Consider the following 20,340-nt stretch of genomic DNA (forward strand, 5'->3'; position numbering starts at 1 on the left):
AGGCTGAGGAAACAGGAAGTGCAGCCACTCCTCCCCTCCCCCAATATAAAAAAAAAACATTACACAGACAGGAGCAAGCTGGAATCTGTAGACTTGAGTCTAATTTTGATACTTTAGGGCTTGATTAGGAGTCTGCAAATCTGCACAATGATATTAAAAAATAAGCAAAACTATACATTGTTACAAAAACACTCCCAGATGGGCTATATAAATGAATCATCTACAAAACATTTAAGCAAAGAAAAATCTAGTGTACAGTGTCCCTTTAAAATCCCAAAGTATTCTCACCTGAGAACCTGCTAAGTTGTTACTGTAGTACTCTGCCGGCATTATATTTTCCACAATATCAACCAGACAGTAAAATGCACTCGCCTCTTCTTCCAAAACTAACAATGCAAGAGCAGCTAACCTAGAATTAAAGGAACGTTTAATTTAAAATCAGGACACATTTATTGTAATTATGTCTTATAGTAGCCATTTAAAGTTATATCAAAATCATTTTATATAAGCATAGTATATTAAAGCACCTAACCACTGTGCGACCTGCACACAAAATAACTTTTTTTTTTAAAAGCATTAAAGCTGTCATTATGTTTGCACAAATTATTATTATGTTTTGCAGTCCAGGCATTTATATCTTATCTCCTGCTGTGTAGAATACTGCACGGTTCGATTTCAGAATCTTACACACACACACACACAGTAAAACTTCCGGAAAAGTGGCAAAAGTAAACAATTAAACTACATTACAAAGGTGTTTTTTTTTTATAAGTTTGGAAAAGGTCTAAACGGTTTAAAGGGATATTAAACTCATTATTGTATCTCTGTGTAAAATGTTTAATTAAAAAAACAACAACATAGTAATATATAATCATATATTTTGCCTGCTTTTGCATGAAAATACCTTTTGACACTGTCCTTGTCTACTCCCAGAAAGGCTGAAATGTCTCCAAAGTGTTTAAAGGGATATGAAACCCAATTTTTTTCTTTCAATATTCAGATACTATTGTCTAGTTTGCATTAGCAATGCACTAGTGGGAGCTAGCTGCTGATTCGTGGCTGCATATATCTGACTTTGGCACACCCAGTGTGTCCAGCTATCTCCCAGCAGTTCTTTGCTGCTCCTCAAATAAAGGATAACCAAAATAATTAAACACAATTGATAATAAAAGTTAATTGAAAAGTTGTTTAAAATTGTATGCTCTATCTCACTGGTTTTCAAACCTGTCCTCAGGCCTCCCTAACAGGTCACATTTTGAGGATATCTGAACTGGAGCACAGTTGAAATAATCAGCTGATTAGTAACCATGGTTATTTTACCTGCTCTCATCCAAGGTAATCCTGAAAACCTGGTCTGTTAGGGAGGACTGAGGACAGGTTTGAAACCAGTGACTCTATATGAATCACAAATTGTGATATTCATGTCCCTAAGTATGGTGAAATGTATTGAGCCTGTAACATTGTACACAGTGATTGGTTAGCTCAGAACACAAGATAACATATATCCGTCCCTCACTGATCAGAACCAAGGAGACCTGAGAATTCAAACTGTTCCTGATATGCACATCTTTGTATATTGTGCTAAAAACAGGATTCAACTGGTTTAAAAAAAAGTATTGTGCCATGCAGTGCTTAAAGGGACGTTAAACCCAACATTTTTCATTCATGATTCAGGTGGAGAATACAATTTTAAACAACATTCAAATTTACTTCTATTATCTAATCTGCTTCATTCTTTAGATATCATTTGTTGAAGAAATAGCAATGCACATTGGTAAGCCAATCACATGAGGCATCTATGTGCAGACACCAATCAGCAGCTAACTGAGTCTATCTAAATAGGCTTTTCAGCAAGGGATAGCATGAGAATGATGCAAATTAGATAATAGAAGTGAATCGGAAAGTTGTTTAAAATTGTATGCTCTTTCTAAATTACAAAAGCAAAAATGTGGGTTTCATGCCCCTTTAATTGCCTTAATGACTATCAATGACTAGTTTAATACGTTTAAAGTTTTACAAACAAAACAAATTCCTCTTATTTTGTCAATACTTTGAAGACAACTACAATGTATCACATAATTATATTTCAATTGTAATTTAAAACAGAATCTATCAACACACTGGTAAAGTATATGACTCAATCCCAAAGGCATTTTATTACAGTGATCCTTTAAATCAATATACTTCAATTCCATTTTAAAACAAACTATACACAAGGCACTTTTGTGTAAGAATATGTCTAATCTTTGTACTTGTGTCCTAATTTAAACAAATATATATGGAGCATTTACTGTCATGCCAAATATATAAGACAACTAAATAATAAGAGAAAAATGTATGTTCTGATATAAAAGATGCCATCTCTGTTCCCCTTTCTTCATATAGTTCATATAGCATATAATTCCCAAATCAATCAACTATAAACTAATTGCGTTCCATTAAAACAAAAGCAGATCATTTCTAATATACAGGTATGTACAATAAATGTAAGTTTCAATGTAATAGGCATGGGGGCTGAATTATCAAAGTGTGAGCGGACATGATCCGCTGTAGCAGATCATCTCCGCAGCACATCGAAAAATGCCGACAGCGTATATCATTGCACAAGCATTCCTTGTAAAATGCTTGTGCAATGCCACCCCCTGCACATTCGCGATCAATCGTCAACCGCACTAGGAATGTACCTTCTGCAAATACAGTGTTCCAACTTTGCTACTTACAACACCCACCAGACATCAGACTCAACATTCATTAACTTTAGTGCCATGTTTTTTCTAACACCCCAAACACACCACTTTTAACCCCTGCTTAAAGAGACAGTCAACACCAGAATTTTTGTTATTTAAAAAGATAGATAATTCCTTTATTACCCATTCCCCAGTTTTGCATAACCAACAGTTATAATAATACACGTTTAACCTCTGTAATTACCTTGTATCTAAGCCTCTGCAAACTGCCTAATTATTTCAGTTCTTTTGACAGACTTGCATTTTAGCCAATCAGAGCTGACTCCTAGGTAACTTCACGTGTGTGAGCTCAGTGTTATCTATATAAAACACATGAACAAACACCCTCTAGTGGTGAAAAACTGTCTAAATGCATTCAGATTAGAGGTGACCTTCAAGTTTTAAGAAATTAGCATATGAGCCTCCTAGGTTTAGCTTTCAACTAAGAATACCAAGAGAACAAAGCAAAAATGGTGAAAAAAGTAAATTGGAGAGTTGTTTAAAATGACATGCCCTATTTAATTAATGAAAGTTTATTTTGGACTTGACTGTCCCTTTAAAGATGCTAATATTTTTTATTTTCTAAAAGGTACTACTCACATTTTTTGAGGGGCAGTTGGGGCACATTTTAAAAATGAACCAGAGGTCTAAGCTTGCAGTAGCAATAACCAGCCACTTGTAATGGTTGGTTATTTATCACGTGCCCATAAACTTTTAATAAATTAAATTAGCGCTCCACTTGTAATCTAGCTCAAAATTAGTTGTATATGTATAAAAAATAATGATGTTGCTGTTATGTATCTTTTGTTGAAAATCTGTGATATCCCAGAAGTGTGCACGTGTCCGGAGCGCTATATGGCAGCAGTATTGCAAGAATGTTATCCATTTGCCAAAGCCCTTGATAGCAGCACTATTTCCTGCCATGCAGTGCTCCGTCCAGACGCCTACCTAGGTATCTCTTCAACAAAGAATACTATAGGAACAAAGCAAATTTGATAATAGAAGTAATTTGAAAACGTTTTAAAATGGTATTCTCTTTTTGAATCACAAAAGAAAATGTTTGTGTTTTATATCCCTTTAATTGCATTTTGTTTTTTGCTAACATATATTTCAAATATTTATAAAAAGGCATGGTAAGCAATAATTATTACAATAGTTATCTGGTAAGCAATAATTATTACAATAGTTATCTGGTAAGCAATAATTATTACAATAGTTATCTGGTAAGCAATAATTATTACAATAGTTATCTGGTAAGCAATAATTATTACAATAGTTATCTGGTAAGCAATAATTATTACAATAGTTATCTGGTAAGCAATAATTATTACAATAGTTATCAATAGTTAATGAGTCACTGATATGCAGTAGAATAAGATGCAGGGAGTAGCCCTCAATTTTATGATAGGTGCCACTATGGTATATTTTATTTTGTTACATTTTGCTAATTTTTAAGACACAGAAAGGTGTATTCAGGAACTACTGATTTGTGTGTTTGTTGTCATAGCTTGTTACATTCTTGAAATTCTTTATGCTTATTATAACCTTCCTTTTACACAGTCGTTTTTTCTATTTGAATAGTTCCGCAATTCTCTGATGACAAATAAAAAAAACAAAAAAAATTGGTATTTGTTCACATGACCGGGCTTATTATTAGGAAGAGATAAAAAAGGGTGACCCCCTTACAGTTGTACTTGGGTAAAGCCTATGTTCTGTATGGTATAATCTTACCAGTGAAGGTAGGAGTTGAAGCTCTGTTAAAGGGACACTAAACCCAATTTGTTTTTCTTTCTTGATTCAGATAGAGCGTGCAATATTAAGCAACTTTCTAATTTACTTCTATTATTATTTTTTCTTCGTTCTCTTACTATCTTTCACCTAGATTACAAGTTGTGCGTTCGTGTTTTAACGCTGAAAACAGCACTGCAGCCATTACAAGTCTTGTCGGTATAACTGTGCTGCAAGCCTTTTAGCCTGTAACGCAACATCAGTCCCACACACGTAAAAATGACGGTTTTTCATGGGACTTCCCTAGCGCAGCCATTACGAGTTTTGCGGTGAGGCTAACAAGCTTGCGTTACAGTCTATACCGACAAGATCCGTTTCGCCATCTAAAAGCAGTAGTTATGAGTTTTACGCTACAAAACTGTTACATAAAACTCATAACTAAAGTGTTACAAAGTACACTAAACACCCATAAACTACCTATTAACCCCTAAACCAAGGCCCTCTCGCATCGCAAACACTAAATAAACTTATTAACCCCTATTCCGCCGCTCCCCACATCGCTGCCACTAATAAAATGTATTAACCCCTATTCCGCCGCTCCCCGACATCGTCACCACTATAATAAAGTTATTAACCCCTGAACCACCACTCCCGCATCGCAAACACTATTTAAATATTATTACCCCTAATCTGCCATCCGCCCACATCGCCCCCACTATAGTAAAGTTATTAAGCCCTACACCGCCGCCACTATAATAAACCTATTAACCCCTAAACCGCAAGCCCCCACAACAAAATATACTAAATTAAACTATTAACCCCTAAACCGAAAGCCCCACTCATCCCAATAAACTAATTAAAACTAGTAACCCCTAAACCTAACGCCCCCTAACTTTATATTAAAATACAATTTCCCTATCTTAAATTAAATTAAAACTTACCTGGCAAATTAAAAAAACTAACAGCCAGATTACGAATTTTGAGCGCTATAGGGAAATTAACAACCACATTTTCAGCAGCATTTCTCTCCCTATAGCACTGCTATTACGAGTTTAAAAAAAGCCGGCGTTTGCGGGCGATATGGCAGCGTTGAGCTCCATACCGCACACAAATACCAGCGCTGCTTTGAGCTGATGTTACATGCTCGTGCACGATTTCCCCATAGACAACAATGGGGAGAGCCGGCTAAAAAAAAGCCTAACACCTGCAATCACGGAGCGTAAAGCTCCGTAACGCATCCACATTGATGTCTATGGGGATTTTTTTTTTTATGTTTAAACCTAACACCCTAACATAAACCCGAGTCTAAACACCCCTAATCTGCTGCCCCCAACATTACTGTTATTAACCCCTAATCTGCTGCCCCAAAATCGCCGCCACCTAACTACACTTATTAACCCCTAATCTGCTGCCCCCAATGTCGCCGCCACTATACTAAAGTTATTAACCCCTAAACCTAACCCTAAGTCTAACCCTAACGTAACCCTAACCCTAGCACCCACTAACTTAAACATAATTAAAATAATTCCAAATAAAAATTACAATTAATACCTAAATTATTCCTATTTAAAACTAAATAAATGCCTGTAAAATAAAACCTAAGCTAGCTACAATATAACTAATAGTTATATTGTATCTAGCTTATGTTTTATTTTTATTTCACAGGTAAGTTTGCATTTATTTTAACTAGGTAGATTAGTTATTAAATAGTTATTAACTATTTAATAACTACCTAGTTAAAATAAATACAAATTTACCTGTAAAATAAAACCTAACCTGTCTTACAGTAAAACCTAACATTACACTAAAATTAAATAAATTAGATTAATCAAATACAATTAACTAAATTACAAAAAAATAAAAAATAAATGATCAAATATTTAAACTAATTACTCCTAATCTAATAGGCTTATCAAAATAAAAAAGCCTCCCAAAATAATAAAACCCCTAGCCTAAACTAAACTGCCAATAGCCCTTAAAAGGGCCTTTTGTGGGGCATTGCCCCAAATATATCAGCTCTTTCACCTGGCAAATAAAAATACGAACATCCCCCCCAACAGTAAAACCCACCACCCACACAACCAACCCCCCCCAAATAAAATTCTATCAAAAAAGCCTAAGCTCCCCATTGCCCTGAAAAGGACATTTGGATGGGCATTGCCCTTAAAATGGCATTCAGCTCTTTTACATGCCCAAACCCTAAGCTAAAAATAAAACCCACCCAATAAACCCTTAATAAAACCTAACACTAACCCCCGAAGATCCAATTACAGTTTTTGAAGACTGGACATCCATCGTCATCCAGCCGGCGAAGTCCTCAACGAAGCCAGGAGAAGTCTTCATCCAAGCAGCAAGAAGTCCTCAACGAAGCCGGGAGAAGTCTTCATCCAAGCGGGTAGAAGTCTTCATCCAGACGGCATCTTCTATCTTCATCCTTCCATTGCGGAGTGGGTACATCTTCATTACATCTGGCGCGGAGCATCCTCTTCATACAGTCCCAGCTGTACACTGAAGGTTCCCTTTAAGGGACATCATCCAAGGTGGCGTCCCTTGAATTCCAATTGGCTGATAGAATGATTGGGTCAGCCAATAGGATTGAAGCTCATCAGCCAATAGGATTTTTTACCCTTTAATTCCTATTGGCTGTCAGCCAATTGGAATTCAAAGGGACGCCATCTTGGATGACATCCCTTAAAGGGAACCTTCAGTGTACGGCTGGGACCGCATGAAGAGGATGCTCTGCGCCGGATGTCTTGAATATGGACCCGCTCTGCGCCGGAAGGATGAAGATAGAAGATGCCATCTGGATGAAGACTTCTGCACGCCTGGATGATGACTTCTTGCCTCTTGGATGAAGACTTCTTGCCTCTTGGATGAAGACTTCTCCCGGCTTCGTTGAGGACTTCTTGCCGCTTGGATGAGGACATCACCGGCTGGATGAGGATGATGTCCGGTCTTTCAAAACTGTAAGTAGATCTTCAGGGGTTAGTGTTAGGTTTTATTAAGGGTTTATTGGGTGGGTTTTATTTTTAGCTTAGGGTTTGGGCATGTAAAAAAGCTGAATGCCCTTTTAAGGGCAATGCCCATCAAAATGCCCTTTTCAGGGCAATGGGTAGCTTAGGTTTTTTAGATAGAATTTTATTTGGGGGTTGGTTGTGTGGGTGGTGGGTTTTACTGTTGGGGGGGATGTTTGTATTTTTATTTGCCAGGTAAAAGAGCTGATATCTTTGGGGAAATGCCCCGCAAAAGGCCCTTTTAAGGGCTATTGGCAGTTTAGTTTAGGCTAGGGGTTTTATTATTTTGGGGGGCTTTTTTATTTTGATAGGGCTATTAGATTAGGAGTAATTAGTTTAAATATTTGATCATTTCTTTTTTATTTTGTGTAATTTAGTGTTTATTTTTTTTTTGTAATTTAGTTAATTGTATTTGATTAATGTAATTTATTTAATTTTAGTGTAATGTTAGGTTTTACTGTAAGACAGTTAAGGTTTTATTTTACAGGTAAATTTGTATTTATTTTAACTAGGTAGTTATTAAATAGTTAATAACTATTTACTAACTAATCTACCTAGTTAAAATAAATACAAACTTACCTGTGAAATAAAAATAAAACCTAAGCTAGATACAATATAACTATTAGTTATATTGTAGATAGCTTCGGTTTTATTTTACAGGTATTTATTTAGTTTTAAATAGGAATAATGTAGATATTAATATTAATTTTTATTTGGAATTATTTAAATTATGTTAAAGTTAGTGGGTGTTAGGGTTAGACTTAGGGTTAGGTTTAGGGGTTAATAACTTTAGTATAGTGGCGGCGACATTGGGGGCAGCAGATTAGGGGTTAATAAGTGTAGTTAGGTGGCGGCGATTTTGGGGGCAGCAGATTAGGGGTTAATAACAGTAATATAGGTTGTGGCGATGTTAGGGACAGCAGATTAGGGGTTAATAAGTGTATGTAGGTGGCGACGACATTGGGGCAGCAGATTAGGGGTTAATAATATTTAACTAGCGTTTGCGATGCGGGAGTGCGGCGGTTTAGGGGTTAATATGTTTATTATAGTGGCAGCGATGTCCGGAGCGGCAGATTAGGGGTTAATAATCTTATTTTAGTATTTGCTATGCAGGAGGGCCTCGGTTTAGAGGTTAATAGGTAGTTTATGGGTGTTAGTGTACTTTGTAACACTTTAGTTATGAGTTTTATGATACAGATTTGTAACGTAAAACTCATAACTACTGACTTTCAGGTGGCGGTACAGATCTTTTAGTTATAGGCTGTACCGCTCACTTTTTGGCCTGCCAGGCAAACTCGTAATACCGGCGCTGTAGAAGTCCCATTGAAAAAAGTGTGCGGTACACCTATACCTACAACACCTGTAATACCAGCGGTAGTGAAAAAGAGCCATAACGATGCTTTTTCACTCATAATGCACAACTCGTAATCTAGCTGTAAATTTAAACTAACAATTAAAAACAGAATTTATGCTTACCTGATAAATTACTTTCTCCAACGGTGTGTCCGGTCCACGGCGTCATCCTTACTTGTGGGATATTCTCTTCCCCAACAGGAAATGGCAAAGAGTCCCAGCAAAGCTGGTCACATGGTCCCTCCTAGGCTCCGCCCACCCCAGTCATTCGACCGACGGACAGGAGGAAATATATATAGGAGAAACCATATGGTACCGTGGTGACTGTAGTTAGAGAAAATAATTCATCAGACCTGATTAAAAAACCAGGGCGGGCCATGGACCGGACACACCGTTGGAGAAAGTAATTTATCAGGTAAGCATAAATTCTGTTTTCTCCAACATTGGTGTGTCCGGTCCACGGCGTCATCCTTACTTGTGGGAACCAATACCAAAGCTTTAGGACACGGATGAAGGGAGGGAGCAAATCAGGTCACCTAAAACGGAAGGCACCACAGCTTGCAAAACCTTTCTCCCAAAAATAGCCTCCGAAGAAGCAAAAGTATCAAATTTGTAAAATTTGGCAAAAGTGTGCAGTGAAGACCAAGTCGCTGCCTTACATATCTGGTCAACAGAAGCCTCGTTCTTGAAGGCCCATGTGGAAGCCACAGCCCTAGTGGAGTGAGCTGTGATTCTTTCAGGAGGTTGCCGTCCGGCAGTCTCATAAGCCAATCGGATAATGCTTTTAAGCCAAAAGGAAAGAGAGGTAGAAGTCGCTTTTTGACCTCTTCTTTTACCAGAATAAACAACAAACAAGGAAGATGTTTGTCTGAAATCTTTAGTAGCCTCTAAATAGAACTTTAGAGCACGGACAACGTCCAAATTGTGTAACAAACGTTCCTTCTTTGAAACTGGATTTGGACACAAAGAAGGTACAACTATCTCCTGGTTAATATTTTGGTTAGAAACAACTTTAGGAAGAAAACCAGGCTTAGTACGCAAAACCACCTTATCTGCATGGAACACCAGATAAGGAGGAGAACACTGCAGAGCAGATAACTCTGAAACTCTTCTAGCAGAAGAAATTGCAACCAAAAACAAAACTTTCCAAGATAGTAACTTAATATCTATGGAATGTAAGGGTTCAAACGGAACCCCTTGAAGAACTGAAAGAACTAGATTTAGACTCCAGGGAGGAGTCAAAGGTCTGTAAACAGGCTTGATCCTAACCAGAGCCTGAACAAATGCTTGAACATCTGGCACAGCTGCCAGTCTTTTGTGTAGTAAGACAGATAAAGCAGAGATCTGTCCCTTTAGAGAACTTGCAGATAATCCTTTCTCCAAACCTTCTTGAAGAAAGGAGAGAATCTTAGGAATTTTTGTCTTATTCCATGGGAATCCTTTGGATTCACACCAACAGATATATTTTTTTCCATATTTTATGGTAAATTTTTCTAGTTACAGGTTTTCTGGCCTGAACCAGAGTATCTATCACCGAATCTGAAAACCCACCCTTTGATAGAATCAAGCGTTCAATCTCCAAGCCGTCAGTTGGAGGGAGACCAGATTTGGGTGTTCGAATGGACCTTGAACAAGAAGGTCCTGTCTCAAAGGTAGCTTCCATGGTGGAGCCGATGACATATTCACCAGGTCTGCATACCAAGTCCTGCGTGGCCACGCAGGAGCTATCAAGATCACCGAGGCCCTCTCCTGATTGATCCTGGCTACCAGCCTGGGAATGAGAGGAAACGGTGGGAATACGTAAGCTAGGTTGAAAGTCCAAGGTGCTACTAGTGCATCTACTAGAGTCGCCTTGGGATCCCTGGATCTGGACCCGTAGCAAGGAACCTTGAAGTTCTGACGAGACGCCATCAGATCCATGTCTGGAATGCCCCATAATTGAGTTATTTGGGCAAAGATTTCCGGATGGAGTTCCCACTCCCCCGGATGAAATGTCTGACGACTCAGAAAATCCGCTTCCCAATTTTCCACTCCTGGGATGTGGATCGCAGACAAGTGGCAGGAGTGATCCTCCGCCCATTGAATTATTTTTGTCACTTCTTTCATCGCCAGGGAACTCTTTGTTCCCCTTTGATGATTGATATAAGCAACAGTCGTCATGTTGTCTGATTGGAACCTTATGAATTTGGCCTTTGCTAGTTGAGGCCAAGCTCTGAGAGCATTGAATATCGCTCTCAGTTCCAGAATGTTTATCGGGAGAAGAGACTCTTCCCGAGACCATAGACCCTGAGCTTTCAGGGATTCCCAGACCGCACCCCAGCCCACTAGACTGGCGTCGGTCGTGACAATGACCCACTCTGGCCTGCGGAAGCTCATTCCCTGGGACAGATGGTCCAGGGTCAGCCACCAATGAAGTGAATCTCTGGTCTTTTGATCTACTTGAATCATTGGAGACAAGTCTGTATAATCCCCATTCCACTGTTTGAGCATGCACAGTTGTAATGGTCTTAGATGAATTCGTGCAAAAGGAACTATGTCCATTGTTGCAACCATCAATCCTATTACTTCCATGCACTGCGCTATGGAAGGACGAGGAACAGAATGAAGCACTTGACAAGAGCTTAGAAGTTTTGATTTTCTGACCTCTGTCAGAAAAATTCTCATTTCTAAGGAATCTATTATTGTTCCCAAGAAGGGAACTCTTGTTGACGGGGACAGAGAACTCTTTTCTTTGTTCACCTTCCATCCGTGAGATGTGAGAAAGGCTAGAACGATGTCCGTATGAGCCTTTGCTTTTGACAGGGACGACGCTTGTATTAGAATGTCGTCCAAGTAAGGTACTACTGCAATGCCCCTTGGTCTTAGAACCGCTAGAAGGGACCCTAGCACCTTTGTGAAAATCCTTGGAGCAGTGGCTAATCCGAATGGAAGAGCCACAAACTGGTAATGTTTGTCCAGAAAAGCGAACCTTAGGAATTGATGATGTTCCTTGTGGATAGGGATATGTAGGTACGCATCCTTTAGATCCACGGTAGTCATAAATTGACTTTCCTGGATGGTGGGTAGAATCGTTCGAATAGTTTCCATTTTGAACGATGGTACCCTGAGAAATTTGTTTAGGATCTTCAAATCCAAAATTGGTCTGAACGTTCCCTCTTTTTTGGGAACTACGAACAGATTGGAATAAAATCCCATTCCTTGTTCCTTTATTGGAACTGGGTGTATCACTCCCATCTTTAACAGGTCTTCTACACAATGTAAGAATGCCTGTCTCTTTATTTGGTTTGAGGATAAGTGAGACTTGTGGAACCTTCCCCTTGGGGGTAGTTCCTTGAATTCCAGGAGATAACCTTGAGAAACTATTTCTAGCGCCCAAGGATCCTGAACATCTCTTGCCCAAGCCTGAGCAAAGAGAGAGAGTCTGCCCCCCACCAGATCCGGTCCCGGATCGGGGGCTACTCCTTCATGCTGTTTTGTTAGCAGTGGCAGGCTTCTTGGCCTGCTTACCCTTGTTCCAGCCTTGCATTGGTTTCCAGGCTGGTTTGGGTTGTGAGGCATTACCCTCTTGCTTAGAGGATGCAGAATTAGAGGCTGGTCCATTTCTGCGAAAGGGACGAAAATTAGGCTTATTTTTAGCCTTAAAAGACCTATCCTGTGGAAGGGCGTGGCCCTTTCCCCCAGTGATGTCTGAAATAATCTCTTTCAAATCAGGTCCAAATAAAGTTTTACCTTTGAAAGGAATGTTAAGCAATTTTGTCTTGGATGACACATCCGCTGACCAAGACTTTAGCCAAAGCGCTCTGCGCGCCACGATAGCAAACCCTGAATTTTTCGCCGCTAATTTTGCTAATTGCAAAGCGGCATCTAAAATAAAAGAGTTAGCCAATTTAAGTGCGTGAACTCTGTCCATAACCTCCTCATATGGAGTTTCTCTACTGAGCGACTTTTCTAGTTCCTCGAACCAGAACCACGCTGCCGTAGTGACAGGAACAATGCATGAAATTGGTTGTAGAAGGTAGCCTTGCTGTACAAAAATCTTTTTAAGCAAACCTTCCAATTTTTTATCCATAGGATCTTTGAAAGCACAACTATCTTCGATAGGAATAGTAGTGCGTTTGTTTAGAGTAGAAACTGCCCCCTCGACCTTGGGGACTGTCTGCCATAAGTCCTTTCTGGGGTCGACCATAGGAAATAATTTCTTAAATATAGGGGGAGGAACAAAAGGTATGCCGGGCTTTTCCCACTCTTTATTTACTATGTCCGCCACCCGCTTGGGTATAGGAAAAGCGTCGGGGGGCACCGGAACCTCTAGGAACCTGTCCATCTTGCATAATTTCTCTGGAATGACCAAATTGTCACAATCATCCAGAGTAGATAACACCTCCTTAAGCAGTGCGAGGAGATGTTCTAATTTAAATTTAAATGTCACAACATCAGGTTCAGCTTGATGAGAAATTTTTCCTGAATCTGAAATTTCTCCCTCAGACAAAACCTCCCTCATGGCCCCTTCAGATTGGTGTGAGGGTATGACAGAACAATTATCATCAGCGTCCTCTTGCTCTTCAGTGTTTAAAACAGAGCAATCGCGCTTTCTCTGATAAGTAGGCATTTTGGATAAAAGATTTGCTATGGAGTTATCCATTACAGCCGTTAATTGTTGCATGGTAATAAGTATTGGCGCACTAGATGTACTAGGGGCCTCCTGCATGGGCAAAACTGGTGTAGACACAGTAGGAGATGATGTAGTATCATGTTTACTCCCCTCATTTGAGGAATCATCTTGGGCAATATCATTATTTGTGGCAGTACTGTCCTTACTTTGTTTGGACGCTATGGCACAATTATCACATAAATTTAAAAAGGGGAGACACATTGTCTTTCATACATATAGAACATAGCTTATCTGAAGGTACAGACATGTTAAACAGGCTTAAACTTGTCAACAAAGCACAAAAAACGTTTTAAAATAAAACCGTTACTGCCACTTTAAATTTCAAACAGAAAACACTTTATTACTGAATATGTGAAAAAGTATGAAGGAATTGTTCAAAAATTACCAAAATTTCACCACAGTGTCTTAAAGCCTTAAAAGTATTGCACACCAAATTTCAGAGCTTTAACCCTTAAAATAACGGAACCGGAGCCGTTTTTCAATTTAACCCCTATACAGTCCCAGATAAAGTCTTTGCTAAGACCCAACCAAGCCCTGAGGGGAATACGATACCAAATGACGCCTTCTAAAAGCTTTTTCAGAGATTCTTAGATCCTCACACATGCATCTGCATGCCCTGCTCTCAAAAAACAACTGCGCATTAATGGCGCGAAAATGAGGCTCAGTCTATGACTAGAAAGGCCCCCTGACTGAAAAAGGTGTCCAATACAGTGCCTGCCGTTTTATAAACGTTCCCCAAGATTATAATGCCAATTGTTGGCCTAAATCTGAATAATATGCACAAATAAAGCAATCGATTTAGCCCATAAAAATGTCAACCAGTTTTTTAGCCCATAATAAGCCCTTTATTCTGTTTGTTTTTGACTAAGAAAATGGCTTACCGATCCCCATGAGGGGAAATGACAGCCTTCCAGCATTACACAGTCTTGTTAGAAATATGGCTAGTCATACCTTAAGCAGAAAAGTCTGCTAACTGTTTCCCCCAACTAAAGTTACTTCATCTCAACAGTCCTATGTGGAAACAGTAATCGATTTTAGTTACTGTCTGCTAAAATCATCTTCCTCTTACAAACAGAAATCTTCATCCTTTTCTGTTTCAGAGTAAATAGTACATACCAGCACTATTTTAAAATAACAAACACTTGATAGAAGAATAAAAACTACATTTAAACACCAAAAAAACTCTTAACCATCTCCGTGGAGATGTTGCCTGTGCAACGGCAAAGAGAATGACTAGGGTGGGCGGAGCCTAGGAGGGACCATGTGACCAGCTTTGCTGGGACTCTTTGCCATTTCCTGTTGGGGAAGAGAATATCCCACAAGTAAGGATGACGCCGTGGACCGGACACACCAATGTTGGAGAAATAAGTATTAAACTAACTACCAATTAAAGAAACTAATACACACATTAAAAAATCCTAACACTACTATAAAAATGACAAACTATCTAATTACAAAAAATAAAAAATACTAAATTACAAAAAATAACAAACACTAAATTACGAAAAATAACAAACGAAATTATCAAAAATAAAAAAGATTACACCTAATCCAATAGCCTAATCAAAATAAAAAAGCCCACCCAAAAAAAAAAAAAAACCTAGCCTACACAATAAACTACCAATGGCCCTTAAAAGGGTCTTTTGTAGGGCATTGCCCTAAGTTAAACAGCTCTTTTACCTGTAAAAAAAATACAAAGACCCCCCAACAGTAAAACCCACCACCCAACCAAACCCCAAAATAAAAAAACCTAACTCTAACAAAAACCTAAGCTACCCATTGCCCTGAAAAAGGCATTTATATGGGCATTGCCCTTAAAATGGCATTTAGTTCTTTTGAATTGCCCTGAAAAGGGCATTTAGCTCTCTTAAAAAAGCCCAAACCCTAAACTAAAAAAAAAAAACACCCCAAAAAAACCTTCAAAAACGCATCACTAACCCCCGAAGATTCCCTTAGTTTTTGTAGTCCCGCTTGAATGATCTCCATCCAGACGGCGAAGTCCTCATCCAGGCAGCGAGAAATCATCATCCAGCGGCCTCTTCTATCTTCATCCAGGCAGCATCTTCTATCTTCATCCAGCCAATAGGATGAGAGCTACTGAAATTCTACTGGCTGATTTGAACAGCCAATAGAATTTCAGAAGCTCTCATCCTATTGGCTGATTTGAATTTCCAAAATCAAATCAGCAAATAGGAATGCAAGGGACGCCATTTTTAATCACGTACCTTGCATTGAAGATTCAGTATACGGCGGTGACCGTATGAAGAGGATGCTCCATGTCGGATGTCTTCAGGATGGACCCGCTATGCGCTGCCGGGATAAATATATAGAAGATGCCGCCTGGATGAAGATTTCTCGCCGACTAGATGAAGACTTTGCCGTCTGGATGAAGATAGAAGAGGCCATCTGGATGAAGACTTCTCGTCGCCTGGATGAGGACTTCGTAGCCTGGATGAAGACCGTTCAAGCGGGACTTCAAAAACTGTAAGTGGATCTTCAGGGGGTTAGTGATAGGTTTTTTTGGGTGTTTTTTTTTTTAGTTTAGGGTTTGGGCTTTCTTAATAGATCTAAGTGCCCTTTTCAGGGCAATGCAAAAGAGCTAAATTCCCTTTTAAGGGCAATGCCCATACAAATGCCCTTTTCAGGGCAATGGGTAGATTAGGTTTTAGATGTGAAAGATAAAAAAAGAAGGCGCCACCATGGTGCACAATCAGATGATTCAAACACGCCAAATGTACAAGTAAGACCGTACTTACAAGCTGTATGACACTTGAGAAGTGTCACAAATGCCTTCTGGACTGTTGGGAGTCGTCCAGCTAACTCACACTGATGGATGTCAGAGCAGCTCTGAAGCTTGGGAGCGGCGACAGGCTCACAGCATGCAGTGACTAGCCACAAGCTCAGCGCCAAGCCGGATCGTTCACTGGTGTTAATGGATACACCAGTAAAAGTAGATACCCTCTTGGATACAATGTATCAAAATGAATCCAAATGTTGAATAAAATTATGGATAGTATGGTTGAAAAAGATGATGGTTCGTGGCAAAAGTCTAGTAAAAACAAACAGACTTTATTTGAAGTATAGCAGCACAACGTTTCTCGGTCTTTCCTGACCGTTTCCTCAGGTGCAATAGCAAAAGAGCTAAATTCCCTTTTAAGGGCAATGCCCATACAAATGCCCTTTTCAGGGCAATGGGTAGATTAGGTTTTACTTTATTTTTATTTTGTGGATTTGGGGGGTGTCACGGATACCAGACGGATAAGGCTACCCCCCACCCCCCTACAACCTCACCCCTGTTGTTTCTCAGTGGTTTTGGGCTCCTCAGAGCAACCACCATCTCTGGAGACTGTTTGCTTTGTGTTGACTTGTTTTTGTGTTCAGAGAAGACCTGGTTTATGATCAGGAAAACCCTCCTAGGCTGGCCAGGCTCCTGGAACTCCCGGTCGGCCACAGGACAGCAGAACATCCGCTAAATTTACCCCTGGTTGCTCCAGCAGCCCTTTGCCCCAGAGCTCCGCTCTTTTGGGGATAGGAAGCCCCTAGGGAGGACAAGAGCTGTGGCTATTATCAGACGGGAGCTCCTTTGGGAACTGGGGGTTCTGGACACCCCTAACCAAATTACTTCAATGGACTGTAACTCCAGTCCCCAGTAACGAATCATGCTGATTTTTGGATTGTGGCATCTGGGGACCAAGAGGTTTAAAATGACACCCTGGAAGTGCCGCTCCACCAGGGATCCCCCCGAAACTGCCACCCCTAGGTTTAGGGATTATGTGAGACTGTGGCTCCTATGGAGGTGCCGAGCTGTCTGGAGGGGCGGGAATGGAGGGAAAATAGTGGGATTGTCCTTTGTCTTATCAAGATGAGCTGTGTGTATAAAAGGAGTCTATGTTGTACAATAAAATCAGTTCTTGTTTAACCTGAATGCTAGTCTGTCTAGTTATTTGGGTGGGCTCCAGCTAAAATCACTTTCCTGGGCTACATAGCAGCCTGTTCCAGGCAGAGAAAGGATCATCAGGCAGAGCTACCCAGTCTGGGTAGCTGGAGTCTGCCACAGGGTTGGACCCTGGGTACTGATGCTGTCGGGCATCAGGGGTGGCTACAGGCTGTGGTCACTTGCCAGCTACATAGCTGCAGTCGGCAGGGAGGAAGCAGGACCCGTTTGGCGGAGCTACCCAGTCGGGGTAGCCGGGGTATCCGTCACATTGGCTGGCAGCGGTGGGATCTGCTTCTTCCACATGATTTCTGCTGACAGAGGAGATGTACCATATAGCTATCGGGCCCTCCAATGGGTCGCTATGCAAGCGCAGCCATGGCTGGAGGAAGGCTCCCCCACAGAGGGCTTTGACTTCGGCGGCCCTGGATTGCTGTTTACAAAAAGGACAGAGGACCCACAGTTTGGGAGCGAGACAGACCAGGGTCTGGAGGATATCTCTGGGCTCCAAGAGGAACTGCTGGATCTCTTGGAGAAGACCTAGCTGCTGGATGATCTGGATTTTATAATTGACCAGGAAGAGGCACTGGTCAAGGAATACAAGAGGCTGCTGGATCTCGTTAAGCAGCGTGCCAGGGGCATACAGATCTGGGGTGCAGCCCTCTGGGATTCATGGAGCTCGACCGTGGAGGAGTGGCAGCAAAGAAAAAGGGAACCAGGGCTGCGGGATCCTGATCAGCAGTCTGGCTCTGAGCTTATAGACTTGAACAAGGGAGCCACCCCAGCAGAAGCGCTGACAACAGGGCAGAGAGCTGTCGGCCTCTGCCCAGCACCTGTAACAGCTCCAGGAAACCCGGGAGCGGAGGTGGTCATCCTCCCTCGCCTTACAGAGAACGCCTTGCAGGGAGAGATGAATGTCGATAACTCTCCCCAGCGGCAGAGCCAGGAGCCGGGAGAGAAGACAGTCTGTCTCTCTCCACAGCGGCAGAGCTATCCCCTGGGAGCGGAGGTAGTCGTCCTCCCTTCCCGTAAACAGAACCCCTTCCCGGGAGAGGAGACAGTCAGTCTCTCCCCAGCGGCAGAGCCAGGTGCCGGGAGATTAGACAGTTGGTCTCTCTCCCCAGTGGCAGAGCCATCCCCTGGGAGCGGAGGTAGTCGTCCTCCCTCCCCGTAAACAGAACCCCTTCCTGGGAGAGAAGACAGTCGGTTTCTCTCCCCAGCGGCAGAGCCAGGAGCTGGGAGAGGAGACAGTCGGTCTCTCTCCCCAAAGGCAGAGCCATCCCCTGGGAGCAGAGATAGTCGTCCTCCCTCCCCTTAAGCAGAACCCCTTTCTGGGAGAGGAGACAGTCGGTCTCTCTCCCCAGCGGCAGATCCATCCTTCAGGAGCAGAGGTAGTCGTCCTCCCTCCCCTTACAGAGAAGCCCTTGCAGGGAGAGACGGGTATTGATATCTCTCCCCAGCGGCCAAATCCCTTTCTGGGTGAGGAGAGAGTTGGTCTCTCTCCCCAGCGGCAGCACAGTTTCCCATGGAGCGGAGGTAGCAGACCTCCCTCCCCAGCGGTAGATCTCCTTCTCGGGAGAAGAGACAGATGGACTCTCCCCTCAGTAGCTTGGCAGGGTCTCTACCCTTTTCTTGTCCCAGAGTATTTCTCACCGAGGGCAGGTGTTGCATTGGGCAAGGAGGATAAAAGTGTATACAGTTGGTGCCACATGTTTGGGCACCCAAGCTTTACCTGCCCCACCAAGGAGCAACCTCCCCCTCCGGTCTGGGGTGGGAATACAGCTGGGAAACCGGCACTAGCTTTGTTCGTGGGTGGGTCAGCTGGTACTAAACAGAGTGTCACAGAGAGAGGCAGTGTGGCCATAGAACTTAAGGACACTGGAACTTGTGGGACAGCAATTGTTTTGGAGCCGTACTTAGAAAACTTGTTTGGGACGTTGCCTTATGTGACTATCCCTGCGCCCAGGGTATAAACATCAGCAGGAACCTCCCAGGATGCCCCAAGCTCAGGAGGGATGGGATAACCTCTCCCAGCAACCGAGAAGTGGAGGGCCACCTTTGGAGAGCCCCAGGCCAACCCATTAAGGGTCTAGCCGGGTCTGCTGAACTGGAGGGGGGGAGAAGTCACTGATACCAGATGGCTAAGGCTACCCCACACCCCCCTACAACCTCACCCCTGTTGTTTCTCAGTGGTTTTGGGCTCCTCAGAGCAACCACCATCTCTGGAGACTGTTTGTTTGCTTTGTGTTGGCTTGTTTTTGTGTTCAGAGAAGAGTTAGTTTATCACCAGGAAAACCCTCCTAGGCTGGCTGGGTTCCTGGAACTCCCAGTCGGCCGCCTCACAACGGACACCCGCCGACGTGTCTGTCTGTGCCATGTTTTTCTGTATTTTTAAGCTATGATTTTTTAAATGGAAGAAATAAAGAACTTTTAGTTTTTAACCAGTTGCCAATTTCCTTTTTTGGTCTGAGCTACCCGCCTAAACCCTCTCAGGCTGGCCAGGCCCTTGGAACTCCCGGTCGGCCACAGGACAGCAGAACATCCGCTAAATTTACCCCTGGTCGCTCCAACAGCCCTTTGCCCCAGAGCTCCGCTCTTTTGGGGATAGGTAGCCGTTAGGGAGGACAAGAGCTGTGGCAATTATCAGAGGGGAGCTCCTTTGGGAACTGGGGATTCTGGACACCCCTAACCCCATAACTTCAATGGACTGTAACTCCAATGGACTGTAACTTCAATGGACTGTAAAATCATGCTGATTTTTGGACTGTGGCATCTGGGGACCGAGAGCTTTAAAATGACACCCTGGAAGTGCTGCCGCTCCACCAGGATCACCCCGAAACTGCCACCCCTAGGTTTTGGGATTATGTGGGACTGTGGCTCCAATGGAGGTGCCGGGCTGTCTGGAGGGGCGGG

General features: G+C 42.0%; 1 protein-coding gene across 1 annotated transcript in view; it reads right to left on the bottom strand.

Annotated features, from left to right (window-relative positions):
- Positions 1–20,340, bottom strand: part of TBC1D2 (TBC1 domain family member 2) — a 236,611-nt gene that overhangs the window by 12,155 nt on the left and 204,116 nt on the right. Inside the window, exon 11 of the mRNA XM_053703232.1 lies at positions 289–409. Coding sequence (XP_053559207.1) covers positions 289–409 — 121 coding nt within the window. The remainder of the gene's footprint in view (positions 1–288; positions 410–20,340) is intronic.

The sequence above is a fragment of the Bombina bombina genome, chromosome 2, assembly GCF_027579735.1.
Source record: "Bombina bombina isolate aBomBom1 chromosome 2, aBomBom1.pri, whole genome shotgun sequence".
Taxonomy (NCBI): domain Eukaryota; kingdom Metazoa; phylum Chordata; class Amphibia; order Anura; family Bombinatoridae; genus Bombina; species Bombina bombina.